The sequence below is a fragment of the Neofelis nebulosa genome, chromosome 17 (genome assembly GCF_028018385.1).
Source record: "Neofelis nebulosa isolate mNeoNeb1 chromosome 17, mNeoNeb1.pri, whole genome shotgun sequence".
NCBI lineage: Eukaryota > Metazoa > Chordata > Mammalia > Carnivora > Felidae > Neofelis > Neofelis nebulosa.
The window spans coordinates 14,853,494-14,873,546 of NC_080798.1; the positions used below are offsets into that span (position 1 = coordinate 14,853,494).

A 20,053-nucleotide genomic window follows, 5' to 3' on the forward strand; every position below is an offset into this window, starting at 1 on the left:
GCGGGGCTGCGAGGTTGCGTCACACGCCGTACGTCGCCGCGCATGCGTTCCTTTCCACGTGCGAAAGCAGCAGACTCGTGTAGTCTGGGACGCTCCAGAGTCCTGACCCGCCGAGCTGAGCTCTCTCCATGAAGCCAGGTGCAGGCCGGGTGTGGGGTCTGGGGTCTGGGACTGGAGCCGGCACGAATCGAGGGGCCAGACCGGAATCGGAGGGGCGGGGCCTAGGGGCAGGGGATCCGGTCTCTTGTGGGGAGGGGGATCCTAGTTCCGGTCTTCTGTGGCGAGGGGGTCTTGGTTGAGCCTTGTGACCGACGCTGAGCCGGGGGGTCGGGTTCCTGGTCTGGAGATGTGTGACTGGCTTCGGAGGTCACGGTCGTGAGTCGAGGGTCCTGGGCCTGAAATGGGGGTTCCTGAACTAAGATTCATCTCACTGAGGCCCTCATTAGGGGTCTTGGGAATTGGACAGGGGGTGGCAGTCGGGGGTGCTGATCCAGAGTCTGGATCCAGGCATCTGGTGTCTTGGATCTCTGGCCTTGAGATTTGGGGATAATGTCTTGGTTCAGAAGTGGAGAGTCCCGATTTGGGCTCGGGGAGAACCAACCCCCTTAGCCTTCCGTATCACCGCCGCAACGATCGTCCCCTTAGCCCCCAGCCTGGCTTCTCCGAGAGGGCCGTGGTGAATGAGGACTCCCGGCTTGATAGTTTGTGGCCTTCTCTGTCCCACTTTCCCGCTCTCTACTCTGCCGAGGGGGCGGATCCCTGAGGTTTGAGTGATCAGAATAATTCGCGGTGAGAACTTTCACAAGCCCAAGATACGATTCGTGTGGGGTGGCGGGGGAGAGATAGTCAAAGGAGAGGAGTGATTTTATTCATTTGATTTTCCCCGAGACTCTGATGAACCCACCCCTCCTTCCCTCGTGGCAGATTGAGGAGTCCTCGCTTTGACAGCAGAAAGGTGTCAATTTAATTCAGTTTTTTGCTTCTGAAGCTACTGTGTGGCCTTGGGCAAGTGGCTTTACCTCTCTCTGAGTCGGTTATCTCATCAGTAAAATGGCGCCCAGTTATAATTTAGCAAGATCGTGTTAAGAGAAAACTAGCATACTGCAGTAATCATTTGCAGTGCAAAGTGTACAGATCAACAGGTTGTACATGGTAACCTCACACGATGTTGTATGTCAATTACATCCCAGTAAAGCTGAGGAAAAATAGCACAGTGCTTGACATAATAGTATTGCCTCTCATTGTTATCTTTATGTTTCTTCTCAAGAGGAACAAAGGTTCCTCTCCCTGGTGTCTCAGATCTTCTTAAAATCAGGCTGTGCCCCTCCCCCAATTTGCTCCACTAGAGTTTAGGGGAATCTTCCACTGTGACCCAGAAGGTATTTCCTAGTGCAGGTTTTCCTGGTTTGTTTGTTTGTTTGTTTTCTTTTTTTTCTTTATTCCATGTGTGGAGAGATGGGGTCATCTGGTGGGAGGGGGGAGGGTTTGTGGATCCATGCCCCCTCCCAAGCTCCCCTTCTCTTCAGCATTTGGGGATCTCCTGATGAAATGGTGTGGAGGCTGCTGGGCTGTGTACCTCTGACCCTGTGATCCGATACACCTTCCTCCCAACCCTTCCCTCATTGTGTTAGGATTTCAAGTTGCCGAAGTTTTCTAGAGTCGGCCCTTCACTAAGGATTTGAGTCTGATTGAGAGAAGAATCTTTTGGGGGATTTTGAGCAGGGACGGGATGCAGTCTGTTACACAGCTTTAAAAGGATCAGCTTCTGGCTTCTGTGTGTGAAGGACGTCAGGATAGCAGAAGTGGAAGCAGGCACATCAGTGGGAAGTCTGTTGCCGTGATCTAGTAGGAGATGATGGGGTGTGGCCCAGGGTGGTAGCCTGACAAATTGTCACAGTTTGGAAATCTGTTTTGAAGATGGAGCCAGCAGCTTGTATGTGGGTCTAAGAGAGGGGCCAAGGATAACTAAGGGTTTGGGCATGTGTAACTGGAAGGATGGAGTGTCCGGTTTTGAGATGGGGGAAGGTTGTGGGAGGAGAGGAGAGCAGGTTTTAAACTTGGGGTCCGTTGGACCCTCCCCCCCGCCCCCCAAACTTCTGGGAAAGTGTGTGTGAACGTGTGTTTTCCCGAGGAACCGGTACTCCTAGTACATTTCTCTGGGCTCCTGGAGCTGAAATGGATTGGGCTAGGTTTTGAGACTCCTGCCCACTGCACCCCATGCCATGCCCACACTTCTCAGGTCTCAGTTCCATCAGGCCTGGGTTGAGTCTCTTAGGCCTGGTGGTTTCTCCCCTAAGTAGGAGGAAGGGGGACTCACTGTCCCCTCACTGAATACTTAAACTGTGTTCCAGGCTGTGTATTGAGAGAAGCGATTTGTGTATATTAAGCCATTTGCTTATTCTTTACAGCTCTGTGAGGCGGGCACTGTGTTACAGCTGTATCTCCGTCTTAAAGATGAGGTTTTCAAGATCCCCATGAACCTTCCCTACTCTCTAGGGCCGTGAATGGCATGGCCATCGCCCTGTAGGGGATACACGAACTGCTTGAGGGGAGGGGACCAGGGCACTCTGGTCACCATGTCATCACCCGTTTCCTGAATGAACAGAGAGGGTGCTTTTTCCTGGAGGCAGAACCTGGGGGTTTAGGAGTCTTCAGTAGACCAGACAGTTGATTAAATGCTTACCAAGCCCGCCACACTTTGTGCCAAGTGTGTGCACGGTGCTGGGGGGTGCAGTGTGACCGAAACAGTTAAAACATCCCCGTTCCTTTTGGCCTTGATTCTGGTGCAGGAGTCAGGCAGTAATAACGTAAAAACTGCCACGTATGATAATTGCCAGGAAGAACAAGAAAGCCAGGTCAAGGTAGGGAGCCCAAAGACCCTTCTGAGGAAGGAATGTTTCACCAGAGACCCGAGTGCAGTGAAGAAGTGGGTGAGCCCAGCAAATGTCTGCAGGAGCCAGGAAGTGGGAACAGCAAATGTTAAAGGTTTAGAAGCTGGAGGACGAGCATGAGGAGGAAGAGCGTGAGGCCCAGCATAGAAAGAGTGAGGTCAGAAAAGTCAGCAGAGGCCAGAGCCTTGTGACGGCGGTTCTTAGTTTGGGCTGCACATTTAGAATCTCCTGAGGAGGGGCACCTGGGTGGCTCAGTCGGTTGAGCGTCCGACTTCGGCTCAGGTCATGATCTCGCGGTCTGTGAGTTCGAGCCCCACATCGGGCTCTGTGCTGGCAGCTCAGAGCCTGGAGCCTGCTTTCTATTCTCTGTCTCCCTCTCTCTCTGCCCCTCCCCTGCTCATGCTCTGTCTCTCTCTCTGTCAAAAATAAATAAACATTAAAGAAAAAAAAATAGAATCTCCTGAGGAACTTTAAAAAGCCCTATGGTCAGGCCCCTACACTGGACAACTAATCAGAATCACTCTAAGTCCCAGGGATTAACCAAAGGTGAGGCCCACTGATCTGGGGCTTTGGAAGCCAGAGAAAGGAATTTGGGTTTCATTTTCCTTTTTTTTTTTTTCTTTTCTTTTTTTCAATGTTTATTTTTGCTTTTGAGAGAAAAAGAGAGCACAAGCAGGGGAGGGGCAGAGAGAGACAGACACGGAATCCGAAGCAGGCTCAAGGCTCTGAGCTGTCAGCACAGCCTGACATGGGGTTGATGTAGGTTACTGTTAACATCCTGCTTTTCTCGGTTGGGTAGCAAATTGGCAGGATCCATTGTATTTTTTTCCTTCCTTCCTTCCTTCCTTCCTTCCTTCCTTCCTTCCTTCCTTCCTTCCTTCCTTCCTTCCTTCCTTCCTTCCTTCCATGTTTATTTATTTTTGAGAGAGTGGGGGAGGGGTAGAGAGAGAGGGAGACGGGGTCCAAAGTGGGCTCTGCGCTGCCAGCAGTGAGCCCGATGCTGGGCTCAAACTCGCAAACTGCAAGATCATGACCTGAACCGAAGTCGGACACTTAACTGACTGAGCCACCCAGGTGCCCCTGGGTTTCGTTTTCAATGGGATGGAAAACCATTGAAGGGATTTGGGCAGGGGCATGGAGAGATCCAATTTGCAGTTTGAAAAACTGCAGTCGCTAGCTGCCATGTGGACAGGAGACTGCAGGAGTAGAGGGAGGAAAGGTAGGCACCTCTGAGTCATGTCTGGGGAGTTCTGAAACTGTCCATTTTTAACACTTCAATCAGGAATGGCGCTGAAAAGTTCTGCGTTTTCATCTTTAACGCCATTATGAGGCATGAAGCTTTCATAGAGGTGAATATGGTGTGCCTTTCCCAAAACCCTAGCAAGCTTACTACTGAACAGTTTTACATCAAGTGAGATTATTTTTTAAAGCATCACTAATTTTCGCACTATTATTTTATAACTTGTGTGATTGGCTGAAAGTACGGCAGAGCTTAGGGAACCGCCACAGGAAAATACTGAATCTGTTAGTACCCGAATTCCGTCCGCCTCTGCCGTTGTTTTGTGCTCAGTGAAGGGAACGAGTTTGCCCTGACCTGAGCTCGTGAAAATAAAGCCTCTCTGAATCTCTTTTTTTTCCCTCCTGACTTTGCATGACGTCCACAAGCCCTACACTGCTTAGGCACTGTCGCCCATCCATAAACGACAATTCAAGAGTTTTTCTCTTTGTTTTTTTTCCCCCTGAGCTGGGAGGGACTTCTGCAAGTTTGCAAGCAGGGGGGTCAGATAGCAGAAAGGATACATCATGCCGACCTCCCCTCTGTTTGGGGGTTGGCACTTTTCTTCCAGACGTGGGAGGGCATGGAAATGTTTCCAAGGTCTGAGGGACCTTGCTGCCACGGTGCATGCGCACAGGCGGGTATTTGCACTTCTCCAGACTAATACTGAAAATAGAATGGAGGAGCACCTAGTGACTTAGTCGGTTAAGTATCTGACTTCGGCTCAGGTCGTGATCCCATGGTTCGTGAGTTCGAGCCCTGCATCGGGCTCACTGCTGGCAGCGCAGAGCCCGCTTTAAGGAAGGAAGGGAGGGAGGTTGGGAGGGAGGGAGGAAGGAAGGAAGGAAGGGAAAATACAATGGATCCTGCCAATCTGCTACCCAACGGAGAAAAGCAGGATGTTAACAGTAACCTACATCTCCCCTACCCGCACCCTGTAATTTTTCTCCCTTTCGATACTCAGTATTGGATGAGTTTTACATTTATCCCCTTGGCCTCTATTTTGGTGGGGGGAGGGGGCATGGGGCGTGGATTACCACATATATCAACACGGCATGGCATTGTTTAATTTTAATTGTTGCTGAACTTTATAAAAGATACTATGTTGGGTGTGGTTTTCTTCAACTTGCTTTTTCACTTAACATTATGACCCTAAGATTTTCATAATCTATCTGTTGTGTGTAACTGTAGATCCCGTCATTGTTGATTATGAATGTGCCCCTGTTTTATTTGCCCATTCTGCCGATGGACATCTGGGTTGGGCCCGATTTTTTGGCTACTGTGGATATTTGTGGACACCCTCCAGTGGAATTACCAGATATAGGAATAATAACATCTCAAACTTCGTTGCCCTGATTCCTGTTTCTGTTGCCACGACAGGTTTCAGCCCCCGTGGGGGCGGCTTCGGTGGCCGAGGAGGCTTTGGTGACCGTGGTGGACGTGGTGGAGGTCGAGGAGGCTTTGGTGGGGGCAGAGGTCGTGGTGGAGGCTTCAGGGGCCGTGGCCGAGGAGGAGGAGGAGGAGGAGGAGGACGAGGTGGTGAGTGACCTTGTAGGGGGGATGCAGTCTGGAGGCAGTGCCTGGGCTTGGGGCTCAGGAAGGAAGAGATGGGATGTCCCTGTGTCACTGCATCTTTGCCTTGTAGGTGGAGGGTTCCAGTCTGGTGGCAACCGGGGTCGTGGCCGGGGAGGAAAAAGAGGAAACCAGTCGGGGAAGAATGTGATGGTCGAACCCCATCGGCATGAAGGTGAGTGAGGAAGGCGGGGAGCTGCTGAGGGTGGGGTGCGGTGGGGTGCAGCCCAGAGTCTTCACCCTGCACCGGTCCCCTCACTTAGGTGTCTTCATTTGTCGAGGAAAGGAAGATGCGCTTGTCACCAAGAATCTGGTCCCTGGAGAGTCAGTTTATGGAGAGAAGAGAGTCTCCATTTCGGTGAGACCAGGGCCCTAGCTGATGGGGTAGCCAGCCGTCTGGTCTCCCTCCCGCCCCACTGTGCATCCTGTGCAGGCCAGCCAGAGGGTCATCTTAATACCCGAGTCCGATCCCTGTGGCCTTCAGGTCAAAGTCCCAGGTCCTCAGTGTGGCCCAGAGGACTGTGTGCATTCCAGCTCCCCCTCCCTACTCCCTCACCTCGCATCTTCCAGCCACACGGACCTCCTTGCTCATCCCCCAGTTGTGTGTGTGGCTGGTTCCTTTCACCCCCAGTGTCTCTGGTCGGATGTCACCTTGTCTTTCTCACATTGCCACCTTGCACCACCCAGTCTGTCAGAAGCAGTCCTCACTGCCCACCCTCTGTCCTGTTATCCCATTTTCTTAATGGCCAGGCCCACTCCTGCTCAGGGCCTTTCTGTGTCCTCTCCTACTGCCTAGAATGCACTTCTCCAGACAAGTTGCACAGTCCCTGCCTCCCTCAGGGTCTACTGCAGATGTCTCCTGGGCTCTTCCCTGGCCACCCTTTCTCGTTTTCACCTGCTCCTTAGCCCACACCCCATACTTCATGTCCTCTTTCCTGGCTTGATCTTTTCACCTTAGCACCTGTCACTGGTTCCTGTACCATATGTGTTAGTTCTGTGCATACTTAGTCCTTGAGGACAAGGGTCTTTGTCTCATTCTCTGTGCATCCCCGATGCCTGGCGTAGAGTCTGGCACACTGGGCATGCCGGCACAGTGAATGGTTGTTGATTGATCGCACAGGTCCTGCTGTTGTCTTGTATGATCTTATCTCTGTGTTGATCGTCTGTCCCTGCCCCTTCTACCTGAATCAGTAACCTCCATGAGTGGGCAGGTCCTGCATGTGTTGTGGTCATTGATGTGTACCTGTGTTCATTTCTCTCTCTCTTCTCTCTTGAGAGAGAGAGAGAAGCAGGGCTTGTGCTTGCCCGATGTGGGGCTTGAACTCAGGAACCGTAAGATCATGACCTGAGCCCAAGTCAGATGTTTAACTGACTGAGCCACCCAGGTTTCCACCTGTGTTCATTTCTTGAACAATGAATGAGCGCCTGGGGCCCTGGGGATGAGGGCAGTGGGGTCTAGCACAAGAGCCCAGCACTGACTTCCATCCTCATCTCTCCCGGCCCAGGAGGGAGATGACAAAATCGAGTACCGTGCCTGGAACCCCTTCCGCTCCAAGCTGGCAGCAGCAATCCTGGGCGGCGTGGACCAGATCCACATCAAGCCAGGGGCCAAGGTGCTCTACCTCGGGGCTGCGTCCGGCACCACTGTCTCCCACGTGTCTGACATCGTAGGCCCGGTGAGTGGATGGAGGGGTGAGTAAAGGCTGGTGATGAGGTGGAAGGAAGGGAGAGGCTGCCCCTGCCAGCCTGGAGGCAGTGGCCTTGGCTGCCTCCCTGTACCGTGTAGCTTGGGGCTAGGCCCTCCGTCTTCAAAGTGCCTGTGGGTGGAAGGAGCAGCTTGAACGCCTGGTCTCCAAAGCCTTGTTCAGCCTCACTCCTGAGTTCTTAGCCTGGAGGGAAAGGAGCTGTATAATTGAGTGGTTAAAAACCCCGGGCTCTGGTGTGGCATTTAACAGTGAGGTGGCTTTCAGCAGTTAATAACTTAACCTGTCTGAGCCTCCGTTTATCCCTCTGGAAAATAGGGTTACTGTGAAGATAAACGAGTAAATTCCTGTAAAATAACAGAGCGGTGCCTGGCCCATTGTAAGTGTTCTTAGCTGTTAAGACTTCATCTCAGTGCCCTAGCTTCTTCGTTTTAAGGCCGTATTGAGGGACTCGGCTCTCAGATGAGCAAAGCGGGATTGAATGGAGCAAAGCAGGATTGAATCACTGTTGGCTGGTGACTTCATGTCTCTGGCTCTCACTTTATTCATCTGTAAGATGGACATAACAATAGTTGTTAAATGGTAGGGTTTTGATATGGGGATTTGCATGGCCACATGCAGTGTTTGGGCCCATAGTGGGTGTTCCATCTAAGAACCAGTATCAGTGTTTCTATTTTTTGATTTATTGTAGGACGGTCTAGTCTATGCAGTTGAGTTCTCCCACCGCTCTGGCCGTGACCTCATTAACTTGGCCAAGAAGAGGACCAACATTATTCCTGTTATTGAAGATGCTCGGCACCCACATAAATACCGCATGCTCATAGGTAGGGGTCCAGGATTGTGTAGTCCAGGCCACTCCAGGTTTCCTGGGAAAGGTGGCCAGAATCCCGATCTGAGTGGAAGCAGAGTGAATGAGCAGGCCTCCTGAGTCTGCAGGGAGGAAGGGGAGGAAGGGGAGGGGGAGGCAGGTGAAGTTGTGGAATTTGGGTGTTTGGCAGGCCTGAAGGGCCAACCTCCTTCGATCTCCTGCACCTCTCCCTAGGCACCCCCATACTTCCTGCCTCCCTCCAGAACATGGTACTTTTCACGCTGCCCCTGGCTTATGTATAAAAGCCCCCATCCTCCTCGTTGTCTGGTGAGATCATAACCCAGAAAGCACAACCTGAGTGTGGCCTTGGCTGAGAGGGCCGTTGTGAATATTACTTTGTTTTAAAAAAAAAAATTGGAAAGCATGATGTAAAACTGGAACTCCTTATAAACAACCCTCAGAGGTAACTTATAGGAGCAATTTAAAAAGCTGCTTTTCCCAATTTCAAAAAGTCAGTTTTCATTATACCCTCTTTTTTTTTTTTTCTAATCATACCAGCTTAAAAATAAGACTTTGCAAAAAAAAAAAAAAAACAAACAAAAAACCACACACAAAACTGCATTTCGCTGGTTTTCTCTGGAGTTTTTTTTTCCCCCATGCATTCATACAATACCCTTTGTCCTGCAACTTATTGATTGATTGATTGATTGATTGATTGATTGATTTAGACAATCCTGCAGGGACTCTGGCCTGTAAGTGTTTTCCTTTACTTGCCTTTTATTTAAATGAATTTTTTTAGCATTTATTTATTTTCGAAAGACAGAGAGCATGAGCAGGGGAGGGGCGGAGAGAGAGAGGGAGACACAGAATCTGCAGCAGGCTCCAGGCTCCAAGCTGTCAGCACAGAGCCCAACGTGGGGCTCAAACTCAGAATTTGTGAGATCATGACCTAGGCCAGTCAGACGCTTAACTGACTGAGCCACCCAGGCGCCCCTTTACTTGCCTTTTTGATGAGTGTCTGTTTACCCCCCATCCCAAGACCTGGGAGCATCTCGAGGACCAGGTCTGGGTCTGACTCATCTCTGTGTCCCCCACACCCGGCCCGGGGCTGGCCACAGAGTAGGTGGCAATCGTGACTTACAAGAGGAATGAATAGATGGTGTGACTGGGTTTCTTGGACCCATCCTGGGGGTACTGCAGAGGGAGGGAGATCAGTGGCGGGGATGTGAGACTGGAAGCAGGGAAGACTGCCAGGAACCTGCTGGTAACAGGGCACAGGCCTCATGGGAGGAGCCGAGAAGATCTAACATCCAATTTGTAACTGCCACTTCTTTCTCCCTAGCGATGGTGGATGTGATCTTTGCCGATGTGGCCCAGCCAGACCAGACCCGGATTGTAGCCCTGAATGCCCACACCTTCCTTCGTAATGGAGGACACTTTGTGATTTCCATTAAGGTACAGGGCTTGGTGGAATCTAAGGTGGGGTGGTCGTGTCTTCTCTGTAACTGCCAAGCAGTCAGTCAAAACGAGGAGGCCTCCATTCTCGGATGCCTCATCCAGCCAGCTCTATCCCTGCCCCAGTCGTATAGCACATGATGAAAAATGTCTGCAAAACGAAAAGGCTTTGGGTTTGGCAATAGAAGGTACTGGTCAAGTGAATAATTGTGGAGTCTGACCATTTGAGTTTGAATGCCAGCTTGCTCTGTGACTTTGAGCAAGTTACCTAACCTGGGTACCTGTTTCTTCATTAGTCATATCTCTTTCAGTGTTGTCTGTAAGGATTAAATTTATCAATATATATGAAGTGTTTAGAACAGCATGGTAGAAAATAAGTTTTAGGTAAATGTTCGGTGCGTTTTCAAAAACGTTGTATTTTAAAATAAAGATCCTCAGCCAGATTCACCATTTGTTGGCCTTTTGTTACATTTGTTTTTGTATTCTCAGCATTACTATTGTTAAAGAGAAAATAAAACAAAAACAACCCTGGGTATAAAATTTAAACACTAGCTTTTAGATAAATAGGTCTCTGTTAAAGTCTTCTGTTGTAAATCCAAACCAACTTGAAGAAAATTTCTGTGATGAAGTCTTTTCCCTCCACTCCCAAAACCTGAGTTTCACTGAGTTTCCAATAAAAAACAAATACCTGTGGTTTAAAGAGCAAAAGAAAAAAAAAGAAGCCCAAAGCCTTGCTGCAGACTTCCAAGTTCTCTCTTCTGCAGGCCAACTGCATTGACTCCACAGCCTCTGCTGAGGCCGTGTTTGCCTCTGAAGTGAAAAAGATGCAGCAGGAGAACATGAAGCCCCAGGAACAGTTGACCTTAGAGCCTTACGAAAGAGACCACGCTGTGGTGGTGGGCGTGTACAGGTGAGCAGGGGGCCCTGGAAGCCACCAAGACAGCCCTGCGCCTTAGCCCTTGGTAGGAGTGCCGGAAAATGGTGACAGGCTCTGAATCCCCTCTCTCCTTCCTCTCACAGGCCACCTCCCAAGGTGAAGAACTGAAGCCCAGCGCCATCTGGATTGCGAGAGATTGTGTTGCTACTGTTACACGTGTGTTTTTCTATTAAAAGACTCATCCATTGCTCCCGTCTGCTGATTGCTCAGCGACCTCCATTCAACAGAGCGCATGCTCCCTTGGTCAACTGGCGCGGTGGTGGGGGTGGACGAGCTCATCCGGTCACACGTGCGCATGTTCCTGTCTTGGCTGCCTTTTGCGCAGTCGCAACCCGGGTTTCGGCGTTTGGGCGGGGTTGGTAGCTTACTGTGCGGGTCTACCGGTAAGCTCCGCTGCGCGCAGGCGCGGAGTGTTACCTTGGGTCACGTGGGTGAAGCGAATGGGGGGAGTGGGGGCGGAGCCCGAGGCGGGAGGTGGGGGCCGGTTTGTTGTGGTCGCCATTTTGCTGGTTGCATTACTGGGTAATCGGGGCCCTGGCTCGCCGCGTCCGCCGGATACTTTCAGCCAGTGGGCAGGTCTGAGCTCGGGCTTCCCGAGCAGCTTGAGTCCCCTTGCCCGCGCCCTCAGGTAACAACGCGGCTACAGGTGGGGTAGCACGAGCTCGCGGGGAGGGAGCAGTACGGACCCACCCTGCCCGCGTCGCCGCGAGACTTAGCACGAGGCCGAGGGAGGAGGGCAGGGGGGCGGCGGGCAGGTGCAGGCCGTGCCTGGCTATTCATAGTCGGATTCTTGGAAGGGGCCGAGCCCGAGGGAGCAGTCTTGGGAGTGAGGCTGGGAGGGGGTAGCGGGGCCCCGCTCCCGCCCTTTGTTTGGGCTCGACTCCTCCGGCTGCATCGTCGTCGCCTAGCAACAGCTGTTCTGGACTGCGATTGGCTGAGCTCTTGGCAGCAGCGGCCAATGGCACGGTTGTTGCCATGGCAGGTGCGGACTGCCAAGCTCTGCTCAGCCGGCCCCGCCCGCCGGGGCTCCGCCGACCGGGGCGGGCCTCCAGGGTGGGGGGCGGGACGCCTGGGTCCCCAGGGGCGGGTGGCTGCGCGGGGCGGGGCCGGCGGGGCGAGGGTTAACCCACCCCTCCCCCGTCCACCTGCTTTCCCCTTCCCCCGCGTGCCCCGGGCTGACCCTCGTTCCCTCCTCTCCCCACCCCCGGCGGCGGCGGCTGCTGCTGTTGTCACCCACCGGGCCGCCTGTCCCGCTTGCCCTCCCCGCCGCGGGGCTTGCCGGGCCGGCCGGGCCGGGACAGGCGGCCGTCTCCTCTCTGCCACCGCCGCCGCCATGCTGGCTGCTCGCCCACCCCACTGGGGGCCCCACCGCGCCCCAGCCCCCCGTGGGCCCCGCGCCAGCCCTGACCCGGGTAGGGGGTGGGTGCTTGGAGAGAAGGTCCTGTCGTGGGAGGGCCCCGGGGAAGAGGTTGTTTCGGGCGAGGGGCGGGGGAGCTCCAGGAGAGAGGAGGGATCGTGGAGTGGCAAGGCTTGGCATAGAAGAAAGGGAGTGCCATGGGAGAAGGCCTGTGGGGAGAGGATTTTGGTGTGACAGGTACTCTGTGAGGGGAGAACTCTATGTGATATTTGGGGAATTTGGTTCTGGGGGCCTTCTAGGAATTGGCACAGTTGTGTATTGACCCTGGTGTAGAGAAAGGGCCCTGGTAGAAATCTTGGATGGGAGGAGGAGGGGAAGATCCAGTGTAGGGGAGAGAAGGGCGAGGGAAGAGAAGCCTCCTTGCTCCCATCAGGGAAAGTGAGCCTTGCTTCTGAGGGGGACCATGAAGTAATACGGAGAAGAGCCCCGATGTGCCACGGGAGCAACTACCTGGAGCAGTGGTCCCTGGTGTGGGAGGAAATGTTATAGGGAAGAGGTCTTGGCATGATATGGGGTGGGTCCCCTGGGGGGTGGGGGCTGGTGGATGGGAATGCCATGGGGTGGGACTCTGTTGTATGGAGATAATCCTATATAACAGGTTAATCTTGGTGTGGTCCCCAGGACCCTGATGTGGTTTTAGGGGCCTGCAGAGGACTCTGTAGTGGGTTTGGAGGGGGCCCAGAGTTGTCTCATGTGGTTTGGGGGGATCCTAGAGCTCTCTGGATTGAGGGATCTACCGGGAAGGGTAGATCTTGAAGTGGAGGGACCTTGCTGTGATACGAGTCTTCCCTGATGATCAGGGAAGACTGCAGGAGGGCAAGATCTTGTGTGAGGGGGCGTCGGGGAGGGCCACAAGTAGAAATGGGAAGCGAACAGTGAATCCTACTCTCTATACTGTCTGTGGTTTCTATCTTTTTCTTTTCCTCCCCCCAATTATTGGGGTCTTTCTGTTCTTTCTTGTCATGGTCTATATCCCTGCCTGGATTGCAATCATTCCCTTTCACATGTTCCCCTCTTTGTGCCACCTACTTCATTTATTTGGTAATCATCTGTTGAGGGACTCCGCTGTGCTCCCACCCCCACCGCTTCTCTCTGTCCCTTCTCATTACCACCTGTTGCTCTTTTTCTCCTCTCCCTGTGCCCTGCCTTCTTTCTGATGTCTACCTCTTTCCTGCTTCGTACTGTCCCATACATTCCCTTGTTCCATGTTGTTCCCCTGCCTCCTGCCTGCTCTCAGGTCTCAGCGGCGGTGGCAGCCGAGGTGCAGGATGCGAGAAGGCGCCCCCCGGCCGGGCTCCCGCTCCAGGCCTCGCTCCCCTGCGGCCCTCTGAGCCCACCATGGCCGTCCCACCAGGCCATGGTCCCTTCTCTGGCTTCCCAGGGCCCCAGGAGCACACGCAGGTATGCTTTCAGCTGGCTCCTTACCTGCCTGGGGTAGGGGGAGGCTGGGGACAGAAGGGTCTGGGGGGTGAAAGATAGTTTGGTTGCCCAAAACAGTTTCCTTGGGGCATGAAGGGTCCATCTGGAATGGAAAATAATAGAGGAGTTGCTGGCCGAATCTGCTTAGAGAGCCTGGGTTCAAATCCTGACATGGTGGTTAAATTACTTAGGTTCTCCCTGCTTCAGTTTTCTAGAATTCTGTAAAATGGAGCGAGTAATGATACCTACCTCACAGGGTTGTTGTGAGAATTAAACAAGTTAATGAAATGCGCATAAAATGCTGAGAACAGTGCCTGGCACGTCGAAAACACTCAATGAATGTTCACTAAGGAAAAAAGTTCCAGAGTGAAAGATGGGGGAGGGAGGTGGGGTGAAAGTGGGTGAAGGTTGAACCCAAAGGATCCTGGAGCCAGCAGCACCTTAGGGTGCAGAGTAAAGACATTCAGGGGTAGAGACTGTTTAAGGCTCTGAAATGTAGAGCTTAAAGTGGGACGGAGTAGAAGATCAAGGGTGCTGGATCCTGAAACACTGGGAAAAATGGTGCAGAGTTGGGGGTGAGGGATGAGAAGACTCAACGGGACAAGGGTAAGGCAAGAAGGGAGCCCTCAAGATGGGACACCCAGAATGGAGGGTCTCTCGGCGAAGGACCGCAAAGGGCAGAGCCCACGTTTTCTGTCTGATCTCTCCCACTGAGGTTCGGAAAGGAGTAAAGGTGTGGGATGGAAGGTGAGGGGTAAACAGTTCCCCATTCATTCACTCGGCAAATCTCTAATGACTGTCCGCTATGTGCCAGGTCCTGCTCCAGGCACCGGAAATGCAGCAAGAACCAGAGAGTCTCTGCCCTTGGGGAATTTCTATCCTAGTGGGGTTGTCACATGATGACCGAGTAACTATGTGCGTGTGTAACCATGATGACCCAGCCACCCAGACAGCTCTCCCTCTGGAGGTCAGAAGTGCACGCCTGTCCTCAGTGCCCACCCCTCGCCCTGCCCTGCAGGTATTGCCTGATGTGCGGCTGTTGCCACGGAGGCTGCCCTTGGCCTTTCGGGATGCGACCTCAGCCCCGCTGCGCAAGCTGTCCGTGGACCTCATCAAGACCTACAAGCACATCAATGAGGTGGGCGGGGGCCCGGCTGGGTGCTGAGGGGTCCTGGCTGCCAGCACAGGTCACTCAGCAGTCCTTATCTGCTGGCCGGCTGGGCAGGTATACTATGCGAAGAAGAAGCGGCGGGCCCAGCAGGCACCACCTCAGGACTCGAGCACCAAGAAGGAGAAAAAGGTCCTGAACCATGGTTATGACGATGACAACCACGACTACATTGTGCGCAGTGGCGAGCGCTGGCTGGAGCGCTACGAGATTGACTCACTCATTGGCAAAGGCTCCTTTGGCCAGGTGTGGGACGCACACCCTGACCCAGGGATTGGGGGGCATGGGCACCCAGTGGTATTGACCCACAGAAAAGTGGTGCTTTGTTCTGTCCCCCATCCCCCTTCCCATCCCCTCCTCCCCATCCCCCACCCCCATTCCTCACTTTGTGCCATGTCCTGCCCTGGCAGGTGGTGAAAGCCTATGATCATCAGACCCAGGAGCTGGTGGCCATCAAGATCATCAAGAACAAAAAGGCCTTCCTGAACCAGGCCCAGATTGAGCTGCGGCTGCTAGAGCTGATGAACCAGCACGACACAGAGATGAAGTACTACATAGGTGAGGCCCGGGGCAGCCATACACCCGGTACAGGATGGGGCTAGTGTCTTCAGGGCAGGCTCTGGTCTGTAATTCCCTGACATCAGTGATTCTCTTGCCGCCTTCATGATTTCTGACCTATTCCCAGCATAGTGCTGACCAGAATTTATTGGGTGCTCACTAAGGGTCAGGCTTGTTGCAAGCACCCGTTGAATCAACTGGTTTCCCTATGCCCACAGCCCTGGGGGGAAGGGGCATCATGGCCCACAGCTTGGAGTAGAAAAGGAAGTATTCGGGCGCTATCACTTGCCAAAGGCCACCGAGTTTGTACTCAGTGGAGCTATAATGTCACCAGGCAGTAGACTCCAGGGCCTTTACTCCTGACGTCTGTGTCAGTCTTTTTCCTCTTTCCCACACTGATTCCTCTTAGAAAAAGCAAGAGTAGATTAGAGAGTGTGTTTCTTGAAATACATATGGTTACAGTAAATGGAAAGCGAGTGTCCTCTGCCACAAAAATAAGCAGAACTGAGACTAAAACAATGTTACAAAATTAAGGACATGGCGAAGGGTATTAAAGACCCATCAGCACCAAAGAGAAACGTTCTCTCTCACTTATCAGGAAGTTGGAGAGAGACCTGAAAAAAATGAACTTCTCTTAATCAAGAAAATATTTTTCTTGACGTGAATCAAGTTACAGACCGAATGGAAACACCCTGACCAGCAGCTGCCTCCCGTGGGCACACCACTATCTGTCCGGTGCTCGCACGGCAGAGTCAGATCTGCTTGTGGCCTCTCTCCCTATTACTGTGTGTCCCCGGCTACCACTGGCCCTCTCTGAGGCTCCGCTTCACCAGCGGCCCATTTCTGCCTCCTTCCCCGCAGTGCACCTGAAGCGGCACTTCATGTTTCGGAACCACCTGTGCCTGGTGTTCGAGCTGCTTTCCTACAACCTGTACGACCTCCTGCGCAACACGCACTTCCGCGGAGTCTCGTTGAACCTGACGCGGAAGCTGGCGCAGCAGCTCTGCACAGCGCTGCTCTTCCTGGCCACGCCTGAGCTCAGCATCATTCACTGCGACCTCAAGCCCGAGAACATCCTGCTCTGCAATCCCAAGCGTAGCGCCATCAAGATCGTGGACTTCGGCAGCTCCTGCCAGCTTGGCCAGCGGGTGCGGCGCGGCACGGCCCGGGGGCGGGGCTCGCGGCGTGGGTGTGGCAGGGGCGGGGGCACCGGTGGCTGGAGCCCGAGGGGCGGAGCTAGGCTGGGGATGGGGTTGCAGGGCCCAGCCTGAAGTGGCCTGGCGGGTGCCTGAAGGGTAGTATCGGGATGAGGTGTTGGCTGTACGGAGTGGGGGGGGGGGGGGGGGGGGTGTGGTAAAAGTGCCACAGGATGTAGTTCCCAGTAGGAAAGGAAGCGTGAGGCCTGAGGAGGCAGCGCCAGTGTTGAGGCTGCCAGATGTGGGTAGAGTGAAGTTGGGTTGGCTTTGAGCTTGGAGTGATGCTTTGCTAAGTTGTTTGCCCTGTGCCCTTCAGAGGGGACGGGTGCTTTAGTTTTGCAGCTTCATGTGAGCAGACATTTGAGATGGCTTGGAAAGGGTCTGGATTGCGGGGGTGGGAAGGGCCTGGGCTTGCAGACTGCCAGCCTCTGATGACCAGGGTCAGGCTTTGGGATGGAGATCAGGGTGAGACTAGGTCAGCAGAGACTTCTGAGGCTGGTGAATAAGATGATGGTAGTGGCTCCTGGAAAGCAGGGGTGCTGGTAACATCCAAGTTTGGAACCTCCGTCCCCGGTTTTGGTGAAAGGAAGCTTGTCTCAGCTTGGGGTATGGCCATGGCACCACTAGGGGAGGCTGGGACCTCTGACTGCTGCCTTCTTCCCTGCTCCGCCCCCCAGATCTACCAGTACATCCAGAGCCGCTTCTATCGGTCGCCTGAGGTGCTTCTGGGCACACCCTACGACCTGGCCATTGATATGTGGTCCCTGGGCTGCATCCTGGTGGAGATGCACACTGGAGAGCCCCTCTTCAGTGGCTCCAATGAGGTGTGCTCCCGAGGAGGGGGTGTGCTGGAGGGGACAGAGGCCTGGTTGGCCTGATGACCCTGACTGCCCACCTGACTGCTCCACAGGTGGACCAGATGAACCGGATTGTGGAGGTGCTGGGCATCCCACCAGCCCCCATGCTGGACCAGGCACCCAAGGCTCGCAAGTACTTTGAACGGCTGCCTGGGGGTGGCTGGACCCTACGAAGGACAAAGGAACTCAGGAAGGTGCGGCCCCTGCCCCACGCCGCTCCTCCCACCCTGGTGGCCCCTCACTCTCTCACACTTGGGGCTTCCTCTCTCCCTGCTTCCTCTCCCTTGTGTCTTTCCCTTCCTTCCTCTCCCCCTTGTCTGTCCTCTCCTTCGTCCCAGCCCACCCCCCCTCCCCCGTCTCTCCTACCCACCCCACAACTCTTCTTAGCTTCTCTCCTTTCACTTTCTCTCTTGTGCCTCTGTTTCCCCGTGTGTGTCTCCCTGCCCCTCCTGCCCACTGACGGCCACTCTCTTGCCCCCCCTCCCACCCCCTCCCTGCCAGGATTACCAGGGCCCCGGGACACGGCGGCTGCAGGAGGTGCTGGGCGTGCAGACGGGCGGGCCCGGGGGCCGGCGGGCGGGGGAGCCGGGCCACAGCCCCGCCGACTACCTCCGCTTCCAGGACCTGGTGCTGCGCATGCTGGAGTATGAGCCCGCCGCCCGCATCAGCCCACTGGGGGCTCTGCAGCACGGCTTCTTCCGCCGCACGGCTGATGAGGCCACCAACACGGGCCCGGCAGGCAGCAGTGCCTCCACCTCGCCCGCACCCCTTGATACCTGCCCCTCCTCCAGCACCGCCAGCTCCATCTCCAGCTCTGGTGGGTGCCCAGTGCCAGGTGGGCTAGAACAGGAGGGTGGGCACCATGGGTTTGGCCTGACCTGGGGGACCTTGCCACTGGGCCTTCATCTAGAGCTTGGAAATTGTGGGATCCTGGACTCCGGAACGGGTGGGGCAAGAGAGCTCTGCCTGGCTGTGACCTGATCTCTGAAATTGCGCTTGGGCTCACACCTCTGGAACTGCTTCTGACTCTGAAAGCCAAAACCGAGCTCTGATCCTTAATCTCAGAATTGGGCCCATCCTTCAGATAGGCTCTGATCCCAAAGCCCAGGCGTGGGCCTGAGTCGCCAGCCAGACTCAGCCACCCGAAAACCCAGCCACCACCTCTCCTCACCCTAAGGCTTCTCCTCATTTCCTCCCCTGGCACTTCCAGGAGGCTCCAGCGGCTCCTCCAGTGACAACCGGACCTACCGATACAGCAACCGATATTGTGGGGGCCCCGGGCCCCCCATCACTGACTGTGAGATGAACAGCCCCCAGGTACTGGGGCCTTGGGGACCTGGGAGGTGGATAGTGGGTTATCTGGGCTTCAGGACCTGGGTCTCCATCACCCACTATTCCTCTGCTCCTTTAGGTCCCACCCTCCCAGCCGCTGCGCCCCTGGGCAGGGGGTGATGTGCCCCACAAGACACATCAGGCCCCTGCCTCCGCCTCGTCACTGCCAGGGGCCGGGGCCCAGTTACCCCCTCAACCCCGATGCCTTGGCCGTCCCCCATCACCAACCTCACCACCACCCCCGGAGCTGATGGATGTGAGCCTGGTGGGCGGCCCTCCGGACTGCTCCCCACCTCACCCGGCGCCTGCCCCCCAGCACCCGGCTGCCTCAGCCCTCCGGACTCGGATGACAGGAGGTCGTCCACCCCTCCCACCCCCTGATGACCCTGCCACTCTGGGGCCTCGCTTGGGCCTCCGTGGTGTACCCCAGAGCACGGCAGCCAGCTCATGACCCAGCCCCCTCCCTGGGGCCCCTCCTGAAGCCATACCCCCCATCTGGGGGCCCTGGGCTCCCATCCTCATCTCTCCCCTTGACTGGAATTGCTGCTACCCAGCTGGGGTGGGTGAGGCCTGCACTGATTGGGGCCTGGGGCAGGGGGTCAAGGAGAGGGGTTTAGGCGCACCCTCCTCACTAAGGACTGGACCCTTGGCCCCCTCTCCCCCCCCCCCCCCTTGTTTTCTATTTATTGTACCAAAGACAGTGGTGGTCCGGTGTCGGGGGGAGACCCCCTTCACCCTAGGGCCCTAGGAGGGGGTGGGGGCAGGTAGGGGGAGATGGCCTTGCTCCTCCTTGCTGTACCCCCCAGTAAAGAGCTTTCTCACACGCCTGCCTGAGAGTTTGCAAGGCCTCGGCTCCCCTCACCTGGCCCTCAGAGGCGTGGTGGGGAACGGTGTTTGGGAGGGGGTGCCAGAAAAGCTCTGTCATGAGGGATGCATCCCTGGGGAAGTTATGGCTATTGGCGCAGACACGGGGCTGCAGGAAGTCTGGGGCTACGGAATCCTAGACGAGAGATCCTGGATAGGATCCTAGCCCATGTTTGTCTTTAACGTGGTAAACACAGACCCTGAACGAGTACACGCCCAGCTGTGGCCTGTCTCTGGAAAACATCAGGATCTGCCCTAATAAGCCAGGGCTTCCACAGAGTCTGCACAGGAGTGGCTCCTTATGCCAGGCAGGCATCTAGTAGGTGCCGAATGCTTGCAGCAGGCCTTATTAATGCCATCTGGGGAATGGCAGGCAGGCAGTGTAAGGTACAGACTTTACCCCACCCCCACCCCCATGTCTGGTCTTACCCTTTGGAACCGTGACGGAGCAAAGCATTTTGAGATTCTCTGGCAGAAAGCTATTCCCGGGGTTTCAGGTAAGTGGGTCTGTTTCCATAGCAATTTGGAAACTTAAGTCTCCCAACCGGCCAGTCAAGAGCCTCCTGATTCAAAGGTACCTACCGTCTCCCGCCATTGGGG

General features: G+C 54.7%; 2 protein-coding genes across 7 annotated transcripts; both read left to right on the forward strand.

Annotated features, from left to right (window-relative positions):
- FBL (fibrillarin) lies at window positions 1-10,830 on the forward strand. Of its 2 annotated transcripts, none has more exons than XM_058709804.1 (9): window positions 1-138; window positions 5,548-5,706; window positions 5,813-5,914; window positions 6,003-6,097; window positions 7,245-7,415; window positions 8,134-8,266; window positions 9,593-9,705; window positions 10,470-10,615; window positions 10,726-10,830. In XM_058709804.1, the coding sequence occupies exons 1-9, from the start codon at window positions 129-131 to the stop codon at window positions 10,748-10,750; spliced, it is 954 nt and encodes a 317-aa protein (XP_058565787.1). In that variant the 5' UTR covers window positions 1-128; the 3' UTR covers window positions 10,751-10,830. The 2 variants fall into 2 exon arrangements, with proteins under 2 accessions (XP_058565787.1, XP_058565788.1); XM_058709805.1 differs by having other exon boundaries at window positions 5,819-5,914.
- Window positions 10,831-11,114: 284 nt separating this feature from the next.
- On the forward strand, window positions 11,115-19,412 carry DYRK1B (dual specificity tyrosine phosphorylation regulated kinase 1B). Of its 5 annotated transcripts, XM_058709799.1 has the most exons (12): window positions 11,754-12,054; window positions 13,297-13,460; window positions 14,497-14,616; window positions 14,704-14,892; window positions 15,057-15,204; window positions 16,066-16,352; window positions 17,078-17,224; window positions 17,311-17,451; window positions 17,759-17,794; window positions 17,879-18,074; window positions 18,468-18,574; window positions 18,669-19,412. In XM_058709799.1, the coding sequence occupies exons 1-12, from the start codon at window positions 11,976-11,978 to the stop codon at window positions 19,038-19,040; spliced, it is 1,986 nt and encodes a 661-aa protein (XP_058565782.1). In that variant the 5' UTR covers window positions 11,754-11,975; the 3' UTR covers window positions 19,041-19,412. The 5 variants fall into 5 exon arrangements, with proteins under 5 accessions (XP_058565786.1, XP_058565782.1, XP_058565781.1 ...); XM_058709803.1 differs by lacking the exon at window positions 11,754-12,054 and adding an exon at window positions 11,115-11,270 and having other exon boundaries at window positions 17,759-18,074; XM_058709798.1 differs by having other exon boundaries at window positions 17,759-18,074.
- Window positions 19,413-20,053: the final 641 nt, after the last annotated feature.